Source organism: Catharus ustulatus, chromosome 1 (genome assembly GCF_009819885.2).
Source record: "Catharus ustulatus isolate bCatUst1 chromosome 1, bCatUst1.pri.v2, whole genome shotgun sequence".
Classification (NCBI taxonomy): Eukaryota; Metazoa; Chordata; class Aves; order Passeriformes; family Turdidae; genus Catharus; species Catharus ustulatus.
This window is the reverse complement of record NC_046221.1, coordinates 82674110-82698170: the sequence shown is the minus strand read 5'-3', so window position 1 is coordinate 82698170 and position 24061 is coordinate 82674110. Positions and strand designations below refer to the sequence as shown.

The 24061-nt window shown below is 42.5% G+C and overlaps 1 protein-coding gene across 1 annotated transcript in view; it reads right to left on the bottom strand.

Moving 5' to 3' along the window:
* The window catches only part of MYO10 (myosin X), a 166830-nt gene that overhangs the window by 90353 nt on the left and 52416 nt on the right, over positions 1-24061 (bottom strand). Inside the window, exon 3 of the mRNA XM_033066839.2 lies at positions 1870-2028. Within this exon, the coding sequence (XP_032922730.1) occupies positions 1870-2028 (159 nt within the window). The remainder of the gene's footprint in view (positions 1-1869; positions 2029-24061) is intronic.

The following is a 24061-nucleotide window of genomic DNA, read 5'->3' as shown; positions in this document are numbered from 1 at the left end:
AAAACATAATTTAACTGCTCAATGTGAAGAAATTTTGACTTAAAATGACAGACCTACTTTTGCAATGACAACACCCCCTTCTAAAACACATGCTCCTATATTTATGAACTTTCATGAAATTACTCAAGACATTCAATCAGGTTTTTGGGATATTTTTGCTCCTGAAGCCCTTTCCAGCCTATTGCTACAGTAGAAGTGGGGCACCAATGAGGCTGGAGAAAAGAAGATGTTTCTACAGTCAGGTCCTGGTTACATGTACAGGGCAACAGAGAGGCTTTCATAGGTTTTTATCCAATCCCCTTTTCAATAATTTTTCAGGGGGATTCAAAAGAGTAAGCAGTTAAATTGACAAAACTGAAGGGACAATGCATAGTCAGTAGCAACTGCAGATCTGTCATCATTAACAGCACATAAACCTGTTTGTCTAGAAACGTACACTGCACTAAATGCACCAAGGATCAGAACACCCTAAACTTGCCTTGACAAGCTAAGAAAGAAGCTAGGACATGTCTCTTCAGAACAAAGCTGTTCTATGCCTCATCAAAAAAATCACACTCATACCCTCATGGTTTTTTGAAAGGGGCGCGTCCTCTGTGTGAGTGCACATAATGGAACAATTTTTTGTAATTTTTACTCACACTGAATACCGTATGCTAATCTAACAATACTGATGGAAAATGAAATTTTTATCAAGTACATTTTTTTTGTCACACATGCAGGATTGTTCATTTATGCTATTCATTTTTTATTTGCTGATTTTTCTTAAAGGTAAAAGTTCATTTGTCTTGAAAAAAAAATACATAAAGATTTATATAAAGAGAATTGCCTCAGTATTGAGGATTCCCCATGCTAGCCACTTTTAGGATAATGTGCAAAGGAATATTATTTCATTGTGCCCTTTTTTGCTTTTTATCAACTCTTAAATACAGGGAAAGTTTATTTTTTCACTTAGATATGCTAATATTTAAAAATAAGAAGCCAAACTCAGTAGATGAAGCTTGAAATAAAGTATGTATATGGTCAAATCAAGGGCTCAGACATGTGATGAAACAAAAATTATGTTGTGCAATTATTAGTTAAAAAACCCAAACCAAAATGGCCAACCACTGAACCGCTGAAAACTGCAATTTTGCAAGCTGCAGCAGCTGTTAATATTCCTTGTATCTTTCTCATGTTTAGTGCAGCTCCAGACTCAGGAAAGATTTGTATCTAGTTAGTTCAAGATTAATGAAAATATTGAAGGACCAGACAAATCTAATTATAAAAATCTTCATTACAGAGTTAAGAAAAGGAAATTCTGTGTGGACTAATTCCTAGTTTTGGAAACTGATAAAACAGCTTTCTGTTCTCATAGACCCCAAAGTCCAACTACCTTTATTTAATAGGACAAATAGTCAGCTTGACAATTGTATCCTTCTTTCATAAGAACCTTTCTACTACAGTACAAGAGGGGAAGCTGATCAGAATTGGATATTGGTCTAACAGGATCTCAAATGGCAGTGCCAGACTAAGTTCAACCACATCCTCTCTGGTGACACTCACACCACATGTTGTTGGGGCAGAGAGTCTAAAGAAGAAGAGGAAAACAAGAGTCCTTTACACAACCCTGTCACTGAAAGTGTAGAAGTGTATGTAGCATGCCAGTTTTTCAAGATTTCCAAAGGACCGTGTGTCCAGCCTGAGCTACCTTCTTCTTCCATCACTGTGGGTGAGATGGCACTATGAGACATGCTTCAGCTCTGTGTGGATGCACAAGGAACTGGAAAGCATTAGGAGAGGAGATAGCACAGAACAGCAAAACACACACAGCACTTACACCTTCAAAAACATTCCCTCTGGATATTTTCCTTAATTTTAGAAAAAACTTACATAGATTTTATCTTGCTGATATCGCTGGAATAAGTTGTGCATAATGGAGCCTTCATGGAGATCTACAAGTGCTGCCATGTCTTCCACGCTCTCCGTGCTGGTTTGATGCATAGGTGTTACTTTTTGGTGTGTGATCGTGCTCTGTTTATAAGTGAATACCTGAAAGAAGGGAAACAAAAACAGTATTAATCAGAGCACACATTCAAAAAGTTCTGTCTGAGAATGGAGCTTTCATACCCATTCATATCCCTGATCCAGCTTATCAGTGTGCGGACTTCCAAAATATAATAGCCTGGCAGGGATACCTTCCTCTAAAGCTTCTCTGACACTGACTGAAGCCCCAAATATCTACATGGGTCATAAGAAACTAGAACATACTGACAGAGCACTGAGAACTGCAAGGACTTTTCCTGTTCAAGGGCAAATGCAATCTTGTATCACACTGGATTACTGCTAGATTTTATCAAGAGAAAAATAAACCAAGCAATAACTATTCCCAAAAACATGAAACCAACCAAACAATAAACCACCTCTTACAGTAAAACCCACTTACACTCAAATTGCTCTTGGAGGAAATGTTGGACTGTGCAAAACAGCAAATTAAAATTAATGCTCTAATAGGCTGCAAGTGTTCATATGCTTGATCTGAAATCCACTTAAATGTTTCCATTCAACTCTCCAGTCAGGAAATAGTCATTACACCTAATGCGAGTAGCATTCTAAGTTCTGTGAGAGTAGCTATTTAGAAATGAATAAGCCAACAGATTTCTTAATTGACTTTTGGGACTAGTTTCTGAAGCCAATTCTTAACAAACAGTAAAAGCTCTAAAAAAGAATTTTAATACTTGGTTGGAAAACACTTCTATATATCTTCTGTAGAACTATTACAAATACGCAAGAAGATGTACACATCAATATAGTTAAACTTTTATGAATACTAATAACATCAATACAGACTACAAAACAATTGATTCTGAATTCAGCAACTCATTTCCTGCACATTTACATCTTGGCACCTCATCCTTAGGGGCATATGACCACATTTGCAAGGCCAATGCTGCTCGGGCAATCCTTGTCCCTGCTAATGGCACCACTTCAATGTTAAAAAGTCAAAGCATGGAATTAATGCAAATACTTTGTGGAAATACTAATGTGAAACATTAGGAAAAAACCCAAAACCTTCCAAAATCCTTTAAAATAATATTTATGAAGCCAACAGAAGCAGAGCCATAACTGTCAGCCAAGCACCAGTGAGCACTGCAGGAATGCTGCTGTGCGCTGGGGGTCACGCTGCGCCTGAGGAGTCACCTCTGCACAGGAGGAGGAAACCCCTCTGAGGTTTTTCACCATAAAACCTTGTGGATGTTCCTGGCAGTGAAAGACTGAACAGGTGACATTGTAGGAGGCCATCCAGACAAACAGTGATGCTGTCTGTCCTGCTGAGACAAGTGAGAAAGAGACACTGAAGAAGCAAGAGGCTGAAGGCAGATCAGACCAAACACTGAACCTCTGTACTTGGATAGCCTACCAGTTGACAGAGGAGCACAGCCTGAAGACATTTCATCATTAAAATAGTATCCTAAACATAACAAATGCTGGCACAGGCCATCACACCATTACAGATACCTCTTCTACCAGCACAAAGCATACTGAAGGAAGGCTGGGGAAGAAAGGAGATCTGGGAAAGAGATTTCTGACAGGAGCTGGAGGCATCACAGACATCAACAGGGTATGTGAGCAAACAGTCAGTTCCAACAGGTTCAGAGCATCCTAAGTATAATCCCTGGGTGAGGGAAAAAGACAGACATGGAGAGATCAGAGCCTTATTTCACAGTGAAGAACCATAAAGATGACAGGACAAGGTTTTGTACAGGGCAGAAGGATCCTGCCCAGATGGAGAAAGCAGTCACTTGTAGGAGCATGTGATCCAGACAGAACATCTCATAGTAGAATTAATGTGAAGAACATCAACTGATAGCAAAACTTCTGGGACTGAAAACTGTGTTAGTAGTCCCAGGACTAACCACACAAACTATAAGTGGAATTAGAGATAATTACATCTCAAAAGTTATAAATCGCAGTTCCTACTGAGAAGGACCATAAAGGAAAACTCAGGCCATAGTGTAGAACAAAAATAGCACAAGCTGAAGGATTTGGAAATAAAAGGGAGAGCAAATCCCAGAAAATTAAGCAACTTATCAGAGGATATGTATCATCCTAGATACAGAAAAACAGACTAAGTGAGAGAATTAGGAAACCAAAAGGAGATGACACATATCCTGTGGGTGCATCTCATGAACATGGAAAGGAAGCAAAATATCCCTTCTAGGAGGATAACCTCTATTTTTGTGATGTCCATCCTTTGATGAGTTAGTAGGGTACAGGTTAGTAGGGTAGGCAAAGCACCCTGTAAATCACTCAGCATGTTTATTAATGTAAAGAATTCACAAACACCAAGAAAAACAACATGATAAATGAGTTGCATGTGGTACTGCTACAGAAGATGGTCTCTGCAGATTCATCCTTCCCACTCAAACTCACTATTTTCTCCTCTTTAGTCTAGTTGTTCTAATATTTCCATCTATGACACACACTGCCTTCTTGTTTGGGTGAGGAAATTGTTCTGTGAGTTGATTCAGAGATAGGACTGTGCATCACTTAGCTAGAAAACACATCAACTTCTAATAACAGCTGCCAAGTAAGAAAGGAGGAGGAGCTCTTCTTGAAAACTGGGTAGCTACTTTTACTTTATTTTTAATTTCTGCCAGAACCATGCATCCCTCAGATTTCTTAAACCACTGTAACACTTGACCAAAATCATCTAACAAGATCGAAGTAATGAGAGAGGGCTGCAGGATCACATGTACAGACCACATCTCCTGAAAATGGGCTTTTTGCAGCCCTGCTGCTCAAACTCTGAAAGGTCTGCTTTGCTTTATTTCATCTTGAATCACGCCTTTATTAGGATAAGGACATGGAAAAAACTACCTTGAACTTTATCATTACTAACTAGAAGGTCACGTTATGAATTATTACAGCACTTGAAATCCTCAGGAAGTAGGAACCCAGAGCCACTCCGTGGGGTCAGCACAAAGAACAGGAAGACAACCAAGTTGGTTCCTGAACTTCAAGAACACCCTGAGTGCAGGAACATCCATCCTCAAGGACCCTCCCAGTATTTCTGGAAGGTCAAGTGAAATATGCAGGAAACTAGAATAAGATTTAAGACAAGCCTAAATGAGAATTCAGCAAAAACTTCTTTCCTTTCTAGATATAAATGGTTCAAGATAACAAACATGCTGAATACATGGAAAACTCTAAATTAAACCTTAAAGAGACAGCAAAATAAGAACTCTCAATGTTATTCTGGAAATGAAAATTAGAGGTTGAGATAGGATGGACCAATGCAAAGAACAACAACAAAAAGAATAAACTTAGGAATTACAAAACAAAATAGTAAATTCAGTGTAACACCAATCAAGTGCAGTTCAGTGAGAAAGCAGACCCCTTCAAAACTGAGCTGCCTTCCCTACCACAGCTTACTAGTATGTGATGAACATGCCAGAAAAGGATTCAAATGAAGAAGTGGCCTAAAAAGCCAGAGGAGTAATGCTATCATGCACAATTAATCTGGTAAGTGGGGTAAAAAAAGTTGTTTTTCAAGCTTTTCATTTAAGGGAAATACCACAAAACAATGTAAAATTAATTTTCTGCATTGAAAAGGTACTCCTAAACTCAAGATCTAATGGAAATTACGTTTTAACAAAATACGTGATTTGTAATACAATTTATTAACACAAGCAAAGTACATCAAAGTAGGCGCTCAAGGACAGGAGTACACGTGCTTTCTCTCTATTGGTACCATTTTGTGACACAATGCCAAATTTTAAAAATCCCTGCTTGAATCAGATCATTAAATGGCATCAAGAGATTTCCCAACAGCTGAGTCAGGTGAGTTTAAGAGAATGCTGAATTAAGAGCTTATGCACATGATAAAAACCCCACAATCCCCACTTCTTGCAAAAGCTACAAGTCACACTCGGGATTTCCAGCCTGCATGGAGCCCGTACACAACTGAATCTCTCAGGGTGTTTTTCACAAGGAGGTGAGGTTTCGATCTGGTGCTGATGACCCATGTTGGATGGGAGGAAGGCAGAAGGTACCCCAAAAGTTTCCTGATCAACAAGTCGGTATTTGAATTACAGCCTTTATTGTTTTAATGAGATTTCTGTGAGAATTTTATTTAATGGTAGAAGTAGGCTCATATGCACCTTGGAAGCTCTGACATGAGCTAGGTCATTACTGAAACTGCTCTCTGAAAACGTTTAAGGTCACCTACTGAAGAGATCACATATTGCACGCATTTTATAGCAAGCCCTTCTACACAGTGACCCATTACCCACCACGTGGGCAGCAACTATGTCAGCTGGGCACCTGCCATAGCCTCACAATTAATAAAATGCTGAATGTGGTACCTGCCTGCTTGGAGATGGTTATGCAGCTTAACATGTCCCTGTTGTCAGTCTTGTTCCAATAAATAGAGAGGGTTTGTCAGTAGGAATAACAGACATGGAGCAACCAGCCTCCCTTGGCTGCTCTTTCCTGCACAAGAATTTTTTTTATCAACCCTAGGTGTACTCTATAAACTGCAGTTTGTTAAGTTGCTTAAATCCATATCACCAGAAAAATAATGGTAAACATAAAATTCAGTAGGACAGGAAAAGTGAAAAAAAAAAGAGCTACTGTACAGAAGTCATCTGAGAGACAGGCTTAGAAAGCAAAAATATACAAGCAAACAACCACATTTTTTTCAGCAATTCCTGTGATACAAGAAAATAAACTGTTACAGGACCTGGGCAGTCCACAAGCACCAGAAAGCAAAACTAACTGACCTAAAAAGTAAAGCCTACAGCTTTCCTGTTGCTGTTCCATGGACTGCCCTATGCGAACTCTTCACAGGATTAATCCCAACAGCTACTGTGATGTCCATGAAAATCCATGACTCAAGAGTAGCTCCAGAGGACTTGGCTCATACATTCACAACATCAATGCTCTCTGTTTTATGAGGCATCTTTTTGCCTATTGCCACTGACCCCACAGCAGACATGAGCATAGCCCAGTAAAACACACAGGACTGTACAGAGAAACAGCCACTTAAAAATATTAATTCTTTTTTCATTCTCTGTTGTTGGTCTGAACTGAGGTTCATCATTTGTGCTTCCCTCGTATTTAGAAGTTAAAAGAATGCAATAAATCTTACAAAATGTCTTTATAGATGAGTCCAAGCAGAAAAAGGAGGCCATTACAAGCTGTGGAATGCAGCATTCCAGGGAGAAAAATAAATCATGACAAGCCCAAGGACCCAGAGTTTAAAATCAAAAATATAAATGTAGTATTTTACCCTTTTCTCCTGGAGAGATTTACTGTCTAATTGGATACTTAAAATACAGGACAAGGATGCTCTCTTATAAATCTAAAATAATTTAAGATCAAATGCAAAGCACAAGAACTATCGACTTTGTAAAGTTCTACAGCTAATCATGACAAGAATGCAACCCAAGTAATGTTTTTGTCCAGTAATTTACTATTTTTCTGTATCAGTTGACCTTAGACACCCACTGTGCTGTTTCAAAATAGTCTTTCAGACAAGATGTACCAGGGCCACTCTGCACATCACTGTACCTACCCAATCAATCAGTTGAGTAACACAGAGCCTGCAAGTTGTGGTAATCCTACATTTTATCCTTACTCTCTGCTCGCTTTGGTTCCTACCATTTTCAGTCTTTGTTCTTCGCCCTATCAGTCAACCCTCCTCCAAACTCTTCCTCTCAGTTATCCCTTCTCACACTTGTCAGGGCCTGGGACCCCTGTGTCAGGAGCTGTTCCCAGGTTCAAGTGCTGGGAGCCTGCCCTGAAGCTTTCCTCTCCCTCTCCCCAGCCTCCAGCAGCAGCAGCACCAGTGATGACTTGCAGCACCTCCCACCTCCCCAAATGGCTTTCCTACTACAACTTCCAGGTTCTCACACCCACACAGAATATCCCTTTCTGCTCCCAAGCTCCATAGTGAGGATGACAGCCCCGGTCAGTGCCGCAGCAGAGTTCAGCAACCCACTGAATTGTGCCTCTTTGTTGTTCCTCTACATGCTGACCAGTGTCAACAATCTTGTCTGATCAACACTTCCCACCTAACACCCATTCCACAAGAAGTATTTCAAGTTCACCTCACTCTTTGAACCATTTCCATTCATAGGCAAGCTCTGCCATCAAGTAAGAACAAGCTTCTAATTACAGGTTCGTCACTTATGACCCTTCAATAGGGCTTCCCTACACAGACAATTAAGAAATTTAATTTGAACTAAACACATCCCTTTTACCTAGATTACACTACTGTATGCTAAGCCTCTAGGCAGTCCATATAATTCTTACAAGGAAAAAACAAAAAGGCACATCTTTAACTTTCTTTCCAAGTAACCTTGTACAACTTACAGCACTGTGGACACCACAAAGCTCAAAGTTTAAGAAACCCACCTATAAACACTGCGACTGCAGTAGTACAGAAAATGTGCAACATCACTCTCACACCACCAGCACACAAGTGCCCCTTTCTGTTTGTGAACAAAGAAGTGGGAGAATTGCAGCTGCCCAAGCTTTCCCACAATGCTGGACCAAGTGAAGCACCCAAGGGATACACAGGAGATGCAGCTCAACATGTGTCTCCAGTTCCCTGATAGGCAGCCAGTCAGCAGCAAGGTCTGGCCATGAAGAAACCCAGGGAGGAGGCTCTGACCTGCACGTCGCTGCAAGATGAGACAGAGAGCAGACCCTGTCTTGTAGCAGAGAAACAGAAGGTCTGGGCCCATGCTCTCCATGGTTCAATCTCCATATGTCTTGGGACACTCCACCAAAGGCACTCCCAAATCTGTGTTACTGCAAGGAGCAACCAGTGAACAGATGCAATGGCAACCACTCCTTTTTCTTTCAGTGCACATCACCTTAAGTAGCCCAAAGGACAAGGGTGAAAACTGATGGTCTCCGCCTCCGCAGGAGGAAGACCAGAACACTAAAAACTCACCCTTTATCCATCATTTTCCACACAATGAAAGAGCGCGTCTGTGGGCAATGCCAGGCACTGAAAGCATTGGCTTTCCTCTCAATGTTACTAACTGTACAAGTGAAACTTTTTCAAATTTGTATTTATTCTGTGATTCATAGAAATAAACAACAATGACTATTTGCAATTGAATGAACAAAGCTGAATTTGAGTAATATGCCCCACTATCAAGAAGTGGAACAACTATGGTCAATAAGCAGCCTACAAATTATACCAACTTTTTTGAGACACAAAGCAATTAATCTCAATAGGTCTTTTTTCTAAGAACAAAATGAAAAAGGAAAAAGCCCTGCAGATAGCTGACTGGACTGTCTCCAAGACTAGAATAGGAGCAGCCTGTGTGCAACTCCACAGCAGTGAAATCAGAGGCAATGTTTCTATGGGAGCTGGAGCTCTAAAGGAACAGCGCTCTAGGGCAAGCCTTGTCCCAAATGAAGGCTTGCCAGAGAAGGTGATACTCCAGTGATGGTCTCCAGCATTCCAAACAAAACCTGAGCAATGCCATTGTGAGCCTTTTGGCCTCGTCCCTCTACATTCTTTTCAACCCAACACTCTACATGAACTGACCCTGCCTGGGCTGCCAGCAGGCATGGTAGCCACCACGGCCCGTGGGTGCCAATGGTGCCCTAATCCTGTAGGAATTGTCCCACCTACATGAACTCATGCACAGAGGGACTAGAAGCTACCTGGGGAGCTGCTGCCAAGTGCAGCTTTCCATCAGCAAAGTTTCTGGCACTTATCACCACTGTATTATTGCCAAAACCAAAAAGGTTCTGCCACAACACAAGCTGTAATGGATGAAAGGTCCTTGGATGAACCCAGTGCAAGCTGATCCCTCTGCACAGAGGGACCACAGCCACTGGGCTGGGGTGCTCCTCCCCCTGCAATATGCTGCTGCAGTGGGGTGGAAGGGAATTAAAAGAAAACAGACCCGGGAGAAAGGTTTTTGCATGGAAACGTATGTTCTTCACAGCACATTTCCACATGCTGAGACAATTTGGGGCTCAGGTTTCCTTCACCCCTCCTACCAGGCAGCAACCAACTCCTCAGCTCTGGCCAGATGCAGCCAGACACCAATGGTTTTGCTCCAGCTCACGGCTCGCTCACCCGGTCCTGGCTGGGTATCAGGAGCTGGCAGACCTGTAGGAGCACCCCAGCAGGCTCTGGTGCCGAGGCCACCCTCACAACAGCTGTGAGACAACCAACGTGGCCAGGAGCCAGGCTGGAGAAGAGCCAGCACTGACGGCACTTGGCTGCTGGCAGCATGATCCAGTGCACTCCCACAGCAATGCACCAGCCAGGGAGGTCTGCAAGGTCTCACAGCCCTCAACTACCTCCATCCTGAAAGACACCACCCACAGAGGCTCGAGCAGTAACCTCCCAGACCCGGTTCCCTCACACCTTCTCCTCCTGCAGGTCTTACACCACTGGCAACACAGCAAAGTATGCTTCTCCTCCAGGGCTTTCCACTACCAACTCCACCTCTGTGTTCCTCTTGCAAGACCTCCTCTATCTATTTCCAGGCAGTTCTCTCCCCTCTCCCACGCCTGTGCCCCTTGCCATTATAGTCCCAGTTTCCCTCCTGGTGCCCTCTCCTGTCTATCTCCTCACCACAGGGAGATCTGTCCCTTTGGAACCATCCTGTCCCAGTTGTCAAGGCAAGAATTTGCTTTCCAACTCACATATGCACTTCATTTTGAATTCAAAGTGTCCAGTCCCTGAAATACTGGCAGAGGTGCACCTCAGTCCAGCTGTCAGCCAACTGATTCTCTGTCGGTTCTGCCCACACCCAAGGGAGGACCTCAATGTCACAGGAAACACAAAAGGGTTGTCAGACAACAAATTAATGCCCTGCTTGAAACAGGAGTGTAAATGTTATGTGAGACGCCCTAAATACATGGTAGCAATAAAATAATACAGAGCAAGAATAGGATATTGGTAGGCATTAGTCATGAATCCAGTGCTGAGGGCAAAAAAAGCCTCTGCACTGACTATTTTTGAAGCTGTTTGTGAATTAAGAACATGTCAACTTGCATACTTATAGAAGAGGTCCATAAACAAGCAATCTAACCGTTCACATCTCCTGACAACTTTTAACTATAAAACTCTCAATTTATGTTTTCCTCAGGTTTTTGTTTTTTTTTTAATTTCTCCAAATCTTGGCTTGAATTTTGCTACTGTAAGCACTGTATGCCTCACAGCAACAATATTTGATTATACATACCTTTTAATCAAACAACCTTTTGTTCATAACAGCAATGTACCTGCTCCTATAGGACCTTCCTGCCTTAATGTAAAGAAACAGCTTTTAGATCATTACATATTGACAATTTCCAGAGAAGAAGAACAGACAAGAGATGGACATGAGAGTGAACTGGTGGAGCTTGAATTTATCTTTGAGGGATTCATTTTTGAGTTCTTTTGAACACACTCCAGTGAAATTTAGATAAGGATCTACTCTCATATTTGCTTGTTAAAAAGAAATAGTTTTAGGGATATTTTTTTTCCTTCATGTTCCAAGAATAAAAAAAATCTAAATGAGAGTCTGTAGAAAGCTCTGTATGAATTTGCAGAGATCACAGATCATGGACTATCTCAAGTTGAGAGGGACCCTTAAGGATCATGGAGTCCAGCTCCCTGTTCCTTGCAGAACTACCTAGAACTAAACCATGAGACGAACAGCATTGTCCACGTGCTCAACCTGACACCTCATACACACACATCATGTAATTTCCGCTTGTGAAAGCCTAAGTCCAAATTGAGGCATGAATTATTTGTTTTAGAAGACAGTAAAAGCCCTTTTATATTTCTTTGTAAAGTTAACTTTTAGTCTTTTTTTCTACAATATTACAGAATGGCATTTTTACAGTATCCCAAATTGCCTTGTAAAGACAAACCAACCTCTCTCCTTTACTGCCACACTCCCATCCACACCCCTGGCACTACTTACTGTTGCTCAAGCCCAGAAACCAGGAACTGGGCACAACCCTGGCATGAACCTCAGCCCCTCACTTGCTCTTTTCTCATCTTTAAAGGATCAGAGGGGCTTTTCATTAAGCCAGCATTTACCACCTGCTGTTCCTGTGGGTTGCCCACGGTGAGAGGTTTTGACATATCTATACTGCTAGGAAGACAGCCAAGGGCATATTTTATCTACAGCTCAAAGCAGTCCTTTAAACGAGGTAACTGCCAACTCAACTTCCTTTCCCCCAAAACTTGCAGGTGTACAATGGTTACTGACACTGCAGGGAGGAGAGAGAGGGCAAGAGGTGGAAAAGGGAGGAACTGGAGCCCTGAATACAGTAAGCTCCTAAGAACGTCTGTCCATGGAAACAAATATGGACATGATGAGCTGTAACAAACAATGGAGAAGGCTCAAAGCAGAATTACAAGCAGGTGAACATGAAACATTGGGCATTTCTCCCAAACCTAAGCACACAGTACAGTTTCTACAGCAGCCTAGTCAACAAGGTTATGCCATTTCAAAGTTGACTTTTACCATGTGTGCTGATCTGAAAACAATCATCAGGCTTTCAGGAAAATTTTGTCTGAGGAGAAACAGCAACGCCACTCCCTCTGTCACTACAGCCATTAATTCAGCTGAACAGCAACTAGGTTTTTTTCCAGTTCTGACCTAAGATAATATAAGGTGCCCTTAAATAACTGCAGGAGGAGGTGACCTCTTCTTACTTATGTGCCTGGTTCTGACATGCAGAGGTAATTGTAATTACACTGTAGGCAGCGACAGACCAGTGCTCAGCAGGTGTCCAAAGCTGCCTTTTAACCTACCCAGATTAGTGCTGGGTCCCACAACAGCATAGTTTCCCCTGCCTGAGAAAGCACCCTAAATATCAACAAAGTATCTTTTGCTAGCATGGAAGCACTGACAAATAAAAAAAATAAGTGCAGGTGGTTTATCCACACTCAGAATTAGCCAGTGCCATTCATAACCACTGACAAGGGCAGCACTGTCTTGTGGTAAAGGAGAAGCTTTAGCCCTATCTCAGTCTAGGCTGGAGCTGAATCTCAGCTGGCTTCAATAGCAGGAGTACAGCTTCCTCCTACCCATGTGTGTTAACCAGGATCCCAGCACATGTGGTCCAGAGGCACATGACAGTCCATGTATACAAGTAAGCTGGGTCCAGGAAGGGATTGATCATTCACTCAGTTTTCTTGCTGACCTCCCTGCGCCCTGTAGTGAAGCTCACCACAACCCATGACAATGCCAAAAGGAGTAAGGTTAGAGGCCATGGCAGAAAGCTGCATGCATTAGGCATGGATTTACTGGCTTAGCCAGAGATAAAGAAAAGATCAGCTTCAGTTCTGCACCCCAGCGAACCCCTCTTCTCAGAGGCTCAGACACTCAACCTCAACAGCCTGGCCCACAGAGCACTTTCTGTGGCTAGCAACCTGCTGGTGTCTGATTACTGCAAGGTTGGCTGCCCAAGACTGTAATAATAATAGGTAGTAATCCCTCCCGAGACGCACTGCTCTCACATGCCCTGCTAGCAGGACTGTGACAAAAGATTCTGTGTCTACAGAGGGAAGGAGCAAGGGACCTTGCCTCCCTACCAGCAGAAAACCATGGGTCACTGCAGAGGGCAGGGGGTCCCTCTGCTCCTACCACTGCTCAGGAGACTTGGCAAAAATGGTAACTGACAGGGGAAAGGTGGGAGAAAGGAGGAAGAATTCTGAATTTCTATACAGTATGCAAAAAACTTGGGCTTTTCTTACTAATGTACTTCTGATAGCTTAACTAATCAAGGAGATCTCAGCATCAAAATTCATCATAAACATTATCTTGAAAAAAAGCACAAAGTCACCTTATTTTAGAGTTCTATGGAATATAGTCTGCCCCTGGAATCTTACTTTTCTCCAGGACCAGCATGCTTAGACAACAGCAGTAGTCTCCAGCTGATGACCACTGACATCTCCTGGAAAAGCACTGTGGTTCAGTGAGCATCGCTACTGCTCAGCCAGCAGGGCTTTGCTTCGCTCTCTTCAACCAGGAATTCCTCCTAAAAAGTTATGCGGGCCCTTTGCTACCTGTGCCACACAGCAAAGCATAAAGCTTCAAGACTCTCAGGGCTCTCATGCTTGTATGTTATCCTCACAACAAGATGCCCACCAATATTTTAGGCTGAACCATGCTAGAGAGCCCCAGTAAGTGCTCAGCAAGGAAATCTGAACTTTCCCAAACCTGCGTAATAGGGACTGGCTCTCCATCCCCCCCGCCCTTCCCAGCACTGTTAGCTGCAGCAAGAGGAGAGTCTGCTGCCAGGAAAAAGAAAACAGGTTTGGACAAGCATGAAACCAAGTTGTACATATCTTTAGATAGCAGCCAAGGCAGTTAAGCGTTTTTCATTACAAACGTGAAACCCAGATCCACACCCCGAGAGCCCAAGTGGCCCCTCTGAGCCGAGATCCCTCAGACCCATGTGCAGCTGGAGTTGGAGGTTCCTGCAACTTCAGGAATCTGAAATTCAATCTGATTTAAGATCAACAAAACCAGCTAAATATTGCACAATGGTTCAATCATGAAACTACAGTGAAGAGAGATGGAAGCAGTGGAGTAAAAAAAAAAAAAAAAAAAAAAAAAAAAAAGGTAAGAAAAAGGCATCACATTCATGAAAAATTAAAAACATAAGCCCTACTGTACCTTGTTTTGAAAAGTTGCAGAAATAAGGGAGAAAGCATAAATGCATATTTATCCTCTAGTTCAAAATCTTCAAAAACAAGATGTGAAAAAGAGAAATTGCTTATTTACAAGCAGCACAGTCACCTTCTAACTTGCACTGAAGTTGCACACTGCACTCCTGGGCTACTGCAGGAGCATTACTCAGACTGATTACACAGTCAGGTACCAATTACTTAGGCTCTCTCAAACACATACTAGTAAATTTATTTTATTATTACTCAAATAAAGCATGCATTATTAGGAATGCGAGAGTGGACTCTTTTTGACTGAAACTTTTTTAGGAAAAAATCCTACCTCTTTGCTATAAAGTTTTACAGTGTCTAGTACAAAGACCTCTTGGAGCTTTTTAAAGTACAAATATGAAAACACTTCTAAATTTTAATATGTCTAGTTTGGGGAAAATCAATATTACATTCTTTTGCTTGGTAATATTACAAGGAGCCTGAACAAATATATCAGGCCCAGGAGCCCAAGAATTCACAGAACAGCTTAAAAGACCTTTTCTTCTTTCTGTCCTAAGGGTCTCTACAAGTTTCCCTTTTTTACATCCTTAGAGATAATATTGCATATAATACTGTTCATTTTCTTTTATCGTACAGGTAAGAATCTCCTTTCAATGCACTTGGGAAAAGCTTATGGATGTTAAGTATAAAATCATTATCTTTTTTAAAAAATGAATGATAGAAGGTTTGAATATAGGTTGTCTTGGTCATATTCCTGTGGTAGGCTTCCCTGAAGTGTCACTTGTACAGCTTGGTGAAGAGATAGAAACACGAACTGTTCATTGTAGGGCATGAATCCAAAAATACAGGCAGATGGAGTGGTTGAGAAATGCAGTATTTTTCAAAGCCATGTCATAAGTCTTATTTAAGTCTTATTGCATGGCACAGATATTGCTTTATGTGTGAGAAAGTGCACTATATACAGATAAGGGAAAGAAGTTGCTCTTGGCTGTACAAGTTTGAGAGACTGTTCTATACGTTACTCTCATAAAAACTGCATGTAAACTGGCTGGTTTGCATTTGAACTATAAAACTCCTACCCTGCAAGAAGCAAAAGGGCAAATTGAACACACATTAAGGTGGCTCTCCTTATTAAAAGGTGTGTGCGCGATTTTATTTTCCACAGCTTGCCTGTGCTTACATTTGAAAACCACGGTTGAATCACATGCCAGATAGCATGTATGTGTATGCTGGAGAAGCCCAATTACCACTGGTTCCCATGATACCAGCAAAGAGTAATTCACAGCACTATTTTTTCCACCCCAAATAAGGACAGTACCACTTCAGCAGTTGTGTCAGAATTATGGAGACAGACAACAAAGATGTCTTATATTCAGGAATTACTTGGTAGCTTTACACATAACCATAATGTTTATAGCTCTGGAAATAAAAACCCAAACTGTTGCTGCAAAGAAAAACACACCAGTACTTTTCTGTCTTTGTAAGAATACTGCTGTTTGTTTTTCAATTTACTTTGACAAACCTCAAGCACAGGACACTGTATAAGCTCCAGTTTATATTCTTTAAAATGAGGGCTAGCCAGAAGTCCAACATGAAATACTGTGAGATTACCTTAACATGTTACTAAAAAAAAAATTAGAACAGCTGGATTAAAATTGGACCACCTTTTCTGATTGCTTGCACTGGAGGAAAGGTTGTGAGAAAGATACATGGACATGGCAATCTTGTACGCTAGTGAATAGTGTTGCCCTCTAGTTACCTTTCCAGGTTACTCTCACTACCCAAAGAAGTTTATTTCACTGTGTTTCCTGATAAATACACATCTTAGAATTCAGCTTTAGAGATCCCTGCTAGCAACAAAAGCCTGCCTTTTCAATGTTCTCTTCCCCTAAAGATGTCACTCCTCTCACCTCTCAAAACAAGTTCAGATTATAGATACACAATCTCATCAAGAGTGCAATCTCCCTGTTAGGACACCAACCAGTTGTTCCTTTTGTAACAGAGATACTTTCAGTGCATAGGCCTGAACATGAAACAGGCTTGGAGACCAGGGAACGAAGCTGCATGTCCATCCAGAGCTGACCTGCTGGCAGGCAGATAAGCCCAGGCAGGTGTGAGTCCTAATGCCCTGCACTGACGGACACTGAGGATTGTACGGCCTTTTACATCCCAGTCACTATCCCTCTAAATGCTAGAATTATTCACCATAAATTTCCAACAGTCTGCAAAGTTACTTATGTTGTTCATTTTGACTTCTGGTGGAATGCAAGATGGGCAAAGACTTAATTTTTCTCATTTTCTCGTTTTTTTCTCCTTCTCATTAGAAAGAAGGCAAGTTCTGCTGCAAGGGACATAGAAGAAAAAAAAATTCAGAGTTGGTCTGAGTGTTTTTTTCCATGTAGCTTACAGGCTGATGGGTATACTTGCCTGAACCTACTGCAGTACAGCATACAAACTATTACACTGAAAAATCCTCCTACAGAACAAACAGCATCAGATTAGAAGACAAAGGATGCATTAAAGAACCATTTAATTTAGCTCCCCAGAGCCTGAGCTAATGCCACTTCTCCCTGACAGTACTGACCTAACATGATTCAAGCGCTGCCAGTACTAGGTTAATAGCTGCACTTAATTATCTTTATTAATTTATCTATTATCTAATTATCTTATCTTAATGATTCTATTATTTTATTATTTTTCTCACCTGTTCCATCTTACCTGTGTATGCTTCAGAACTGAGTCCTAGGCTTATGCTCTCTGGTTAAATCCACTAACTTAGTTCTACACATGAGCTCTCTCCTGCTCTGACAATACCATTATATTTCTGCAAATAACTTGAGTCTGACAGATTAACTGAGAAGTTTCTAGAAACAAGAGCATGTTTCAATCCTACAGCTAAAGATTATGAAGCTAAAGAGACTGTTTATGATCTTTTGATGTGAGTAGCTGTGTAACATAGGAAAACCCAGAAATACCTAAATTCAGTTTCTACTTAGCAAAGTCTGAGCCCTGAAATACTGCAAATCTCTTTCCTTCCCCTTAAAGTATCTTGCATTCACTACCATCCATTGGGATATTGATTTTTGCTATTCACAATATTAACCTAAACTAGTACAGGAAACTTCTCTACAGGCACTTCTTGTACAAGATTAATGGCTCCCAACTCTCACCCATCTGATTTTTAAAGCCTGAGCCTAGTGATGTTTTGTGTGATACCCAAATTCAGTTGTCCTCATCCAAGAGCCATGAAACCCATAGCTCAAATCATGTACCATCACATTTTACATCATGAAGGCAAATGGTGTGGATAGTAAAGACCACAGGGCAGATACATCTGGGTAGTTCCATAAAGGTGGGGCAGAGGTAATACCAAATAGCCAAGTTCAAGTGTGGTTGTATTCTGCTTAATATCAAGACAATCATGGAAACACAGCCTCAGCAATAAAGAAAGGTGTTACATGAAGCAACAAATGAGCAAAGCGCATCTGTGAACACAGCAGGGCAAGACTGGTTCCCACTGCACCATCATGTGCACCACAGCTGGACTCTAAAAAAGACACTATGTCTTGTCAGAATTCAAGTGCTCTGGATTGAAGGCCAGACTTGGGCCTTTGAGCAACTGTTTATGCTTGCCACAGCTAGAACACAGAGTTGAGGAAGGGAAAAGAAGAGTATTCCCTTAGTACAATTTCAAGTAGAAATCTTTATACCAGTATCTTCATGCACTTTTTTATTAGCATACACTCTGACAAACAAGACACAGCTAACAAGGCAAAGCCTGCAAAAACCTCCAACAATAAGTTACATCCACAGAGTTACCAGTGAGGAATCACCCAACTTCATTTAGTTCGAGACAGATAGGTAAAACAGAATCTTTTTTTTTCCCCTAGTATTGTTTAAAAATTAAATTAAAATTAAAAATTAAGTTATTCTTATGAGATCCCTGTACTGTAAAGAATACAGAACTAGTGCTATATTGGAAGTTCTCAATTCTGTGCTTCACTCATCTGAAAAAGTCCATCAAACCAACAAATTTGCTGATACTAACCTTACAAGCTCTTGCATGCTTTGCAGATTCAACAGAAAATACACAGTCTTGTGCTTCTCTGCAAAAATACTACTATGCTGTGGGAAGAAAAGTTTCCAAAGTGTGAGTTTCCAAAACACCAAATTAAGTTTCTTTGTAGCTGCAATTTTCAGAGAAGGAAATGCCTCGAAAAGGCTACAACTCAGGTGCTGGAAGTTGAACACAAAATCTTAATATCAAATATTCACCAGCTGCTGGGAAGAAATTTAGCATCCCTAAAAGCAAGCTATACAGGTTCCTACCATTATCTAAATTAGAACACCTGATTTCAATTATCATTTTTAATAGAGTTTGATTTGACTGATCTGACCAAGACCAAAATAGGTCCCCTTATCAGCTGTTGCACAAAAAGACAGAACCTCCACCCTACCACGAGGCTGTCCATAAAACACTGCTTCATGTTCCCAGGCAGGGAAGCAGTACATGCTGCCCAGGTACTGGCAGAGGAAGCCTGTTGGTGAGGGGAAGGTTTAACCTGGACTATCAGGATGCACTTTTGGAGAGAAGAGAGCACATGCCAGGCACACAACTCATCAGAGGGATTATTAAGTCAATAACGAAGCTGAAGCATCACTCAATTTGATCCCCTGTCTGCTCCTGCTCCTGTAAGGTGACTCAAGCACCCAGAAATGCAGGGCTGCCAACAGAGAGCAAGCAACCACTGCTCTCCACACAAATTCACTTCTCATCACCAGAGGCTTCTCCCGTTAGGACAGGTCTACACCAGATCCTGCTGATGCATCCTGTGAATCACAGATACCAGGTTTTCCCAGCAGAGGCCCTTGACCTCACCATGATTACACTGATGGTGCTTTTTCAGTGAATTTTCTTTTGCTCATGGGGCTACTGGGGTTACTTGTTCCAGGGTTAGCAGGCTGTCCACACAGTCGGGGAAGTGCTAGCACATCTGCCAAAATGTTTTTCCAGGCCCCTTGGGGCACAGTTCAATCCAATTAAAACACGCACAAAAGCAATAAAACTCAAAAATTATTCCCTTGGTGCTGGGGCTCCAGCAGTCCAAAGGTCCTTCCTCTACTATAGTGCCAGCAATATGAAGTCAAACTGTCTCCAACAGAGCTGTATCAGCTATTTCTGAAATCTCTTAACCCTTTTCCATGTGCATTTGAGACACAAACCATGCTGACGGGCCTGGGATTCTTGGACATTTTTTCTGCCCAGTTGAGAAGAAATTGAGAACAGCTTTGCCCCCAGAAAAACAGCACCTAACTGCAAGCATGTCCTTCCTCTCATACAACTGCACCACTACAGTGAAACCACTCTGCTACATCAGCTGAAATTGCAGTGATAGCAGTGCCCACACAGAGATATTTATTTTGACTTTGCACTTCCTAAAAAGAAAAAGTGCTGTGAAAAAAAGGAGATGTGAAAGACAATCTCATTTCTAAACCACGGTGCAAAATGTGAGTTAGCATGTTAAGCCTTGTCAACTCAGTGATCTCTGAAAGATGCTTTGAACGAGTGGAGAGACATTCCCTTGGAGCACACTGCTACAGGCAGATGCTTTGAATGGGATACTGACCACAGGAAAGAGAGATTCCACAGTTCAAGCTATTGAGGCACAAAATATGCCACATAGGAAGGGCACAGGACACACTCCCAAAACACAAAGGAGTTTTAAACATTAGTAAGACACTACCATCTTGTCTAAAGATCTCAGAAGATAACACTGCTGAGACAGGTTCAGGTAAGCACACCTGCTAGATCGCTGGGCAAAGAAGTGCATTTAGATCAGCAGCCAGTACAGTAATTTCACGACCATAAGGCGCACCGGACTATAAGGTGCATCCCCTGGGAGCCGGCACATTTCGCAACTTTGTAGATCAGATAAGGCGCACCGGACTATAAGCGCACTTTTTTTTACAGTGAGGATCCATGCCGTGCGCAACAAAGTAACGAATTAGTAACGGAATCCCTTGATCTTGGAGTTTACTGGCATGTGCTCAAATTGGAAACATTTTAACAGATTGGTGTAGCCTTTAAACGCAGTCCCAAGTGCCCTCCCCGTGCACGGGGCCCGGCACTCCCACCCGCCCCTGGGGCTGGCTGCCGAGGCAGGCCTCAGGGCAGCAGTGGTTCCGGGCGGCTCGGAGCAGTCGGGGCTTGCCGCGGTACAGACTGGTCAGGGCTTGCCGCGGTGTGGAGCCCCCAACCTCTCCATGCTGTGGCGTGCCGTGCCTGCTCCGCGCCGTGGTGACACCCGACCGCTCCGTGCCGCGGTGAGCCCCGACCGCTCTTTGCCGCGGCGCACCGTGCCTACTTCGTGCCGCGGCGAGCCCTGACTGCTCTGTGCTGTGGCGCGCCGCGCCTGCTTCATGCCGTTGCTAGCCCCGGCTGCTCCGAGCCGCACCCACTCTGACCCGCTCCGAGCTGCGCACGCTCCGTACCACGGTGCGCCGCGCCTGCTCCGCGCTGCGGTGAGCCCCGACTGCTCTGTGCCGTGGCAAGCCCCGACCTCTCCGTGCCGTGGCATGCCGCGCCTGCTCCACGCTCGGAGAGGGGGCATGGCTCGGAGCAGATGGGGCTCGCGGCTTCTGCGGTAGCCCACTCCCTCCCTCCCCACGCCGCTCCGGCAGCCCCGTGCAGCTCCGGGAGCCCCGTGAACCCCCGGGCTTTTCTCGCACCGGCGCAGCCCCGATGCCACCGCTGGGCGGGCTCTGCTTGGCTCAGGACTGTTGTGGGCTCGCACTTCTGGGTTCACAAATTTCCAAACTTTGCCCATCAGATAAGGCGCACCGGACTATAAGGCGCACTTCCGGGTTCGAGGGAAAATTTTAGTCAAAAGGGTGCGCCTTATAGTTGTGAAATTACTGTAAATGTTTATTTCCAGTGGGAAGAGGCTGCCAGGAGTGCCGATTCTGGTTACTCAATCAACCACATACTGTACTCACATCAGATAGACAGCTTTCACCCTGCTGGATGTTCACCTCACCAACCTCAGGCTACATCCACCCTGCAGGGATGGCAACAGGATCTCTGGCTAAACCCAGTGCACACACGTGGAAATCAGTGCAGGTCCTGGCCAGAGAAGTGCTGCACATATGGTTGCTAAACTTACTGGGACCTGAAAAGTGTAACGGGGTGTATTCATTACTATTTTCTATTAAGAAAAATGCTTATGTTCCCATGGTTACAGACCTGTTTCAGACTATTTACAATAAAAAAGTTGCAATTCTTCTCAAATGAAATAAAAAACCAAGGAGCGCCATTTGAGGGTGGTTTGGGTTTGTCTTTCTTTTTGGCCCACAGAGTTATTTTCAAACACAAACCAAGAAGTGAATAACAGACCTTTTAATACTAAATTTATACACCCAGAAACTAAGTTTTCCATGAGCTCAGAGACCAAAACTCAGACACTTACCACTACCATGTAGTTCAATACACTTGTAACAGATTCAAGATCTTTTAAAAGAAAGTTCAAACTCCATTTGTACTCCAACAGCAAGAGCTGGCTTTTCTTCCAAGCCTCTTCACAAACCTCTTGTTCAATAATGAGCTTTCAAAACTATGGTAAAATTCATTGCTCCCTTTATACTCATCTCATTATCCTGGCCTCTTGCTGTGCTTGTTCCTTTTAATGGATGGAGCAAGTATTAGCTTGATTTCCTACCACACATCAAGTTTTCAGCTGAGGTTAGTAATATACATCTCTAACAAATGATAAGATCTCTATTAATTTACTATTCAATGCATAAAGCTGAAGATTTTATTTTTGCCTTGCATCTGACAGATAGTGAGAGCACACTTTACTTTTCTGACATGCTCTAACTTTTGCATGCAGGCACAAATGATAAGAGGAATTCAAATCAAGGCCAAAACTCAGGTATCATAAAAGAAGTGAAGAGGATATATCCATTTGCATCCATATGTAGAAGACAAAAAATAAAAGTACAAAGAAGTGCCTCAGGAATACTGCAGTCACTACACAACAAAAGAAAGTTTTAAGACCTGAAGTTGGCAACAGCACATTTTGATGAGAAAATTAAATTAAACCACATGCCTGTTCAAAATACAGCTTACTGAGAAAGTAAAGAAAATAATCTAAACAAAACAGTTAAAAAATCACCTAATTGCTGCATTTTCCAGACTGTATTCACGAGGCCTTGCTACATTCAGACACAGATAGCCAAGTGTGAATTCAGATGAAGCAGCATAAAGAAAGGGAAGTTGGAATTAATGCTGACAAATCATGGAAGTCCCACCACTCTGGGCGACTCCAAACTCAGCAGACATGTCAGGACAATGTAGCAAGATGCTCTGCTGTTGGCAAACCTGTGCTGACACAGACACTAATTGTTTTTCCAGTGGCAGGCTTGTAAGTTTTTTGTCCAACAGAAATGCAGAACACTTCTTAAGTTTCATAACTGGAAATTAGCACATAGCATTCACAAAGTCACCTCAGTCACCAAGCATCCTGTGGTCTACCTGGCTGAAGGCAACAGCCAGAACCTGCCATCTATATAAATGCCAGAAAAAGTTATTATCAGAAGCGCAAAAACTCTGGAGAGAACTTTAAACCTAAGGAACCTCTCTCTTGCAAGTCCAGGGCAGCAAGAGCCAGTCCCTCTGATGACATGTGTGGCCTTACTGCATGGTCCTGCAAGGAAAATGCCAGGGAGGCATTTGTTCCTTACAAATACAGCTGCTGCCAGGGCTGGCTGCAGAAGCCGCAGCTGTCCTCACTGCTGCAGCTCACCCTACCTGACTGCAACATAGCAAGATGCCAACTTAAACCTTCCATGAGTTTTTCAATAGTTTTGGCACTCTGAGTTTGTCAATTTTGCTTTTACACCCTACCTGGTACAGTGTTGTAACAAACGGATGATGATCTTCACTGCTCTGCAACAAAGACATAACATCAGTAGCTGATGCACACATCTACTTATATTAAATCTGTGGGTTTAAGCACTCAAACCTTTTCAAAGAGTGAAAAAGAATCGCCACAATAATTTCCAGAATTCCCCGCTACCGCAAGGACAGGTCTGAGCCTATCAGTACTAATCAAGCTCATTTTAAATAACCATAATAGCCCCCATAACATTTGTTTATTGAAATTTACTGTGGGGCTGAGGATAAGTTTGGTTTATTTTCTGCATTAATTTGCAAAGCCAGAGCTGTGTGCTGGAACTTTTAAACAAAGTGCTGGAGTCATCAGGATCCGAGGTTCTACTCAACCACTGATTCAGTGTCTGACCTTGAAGAAGTCCCTCACCTCCTCATAAATCTGCCAGCCCAGCTGTGAAACTGGATGAAAGCAGGACTATCCCACAAAATGCATGCTGCAACTCGTTTGGCCTTCTGTTAAATAAACATAA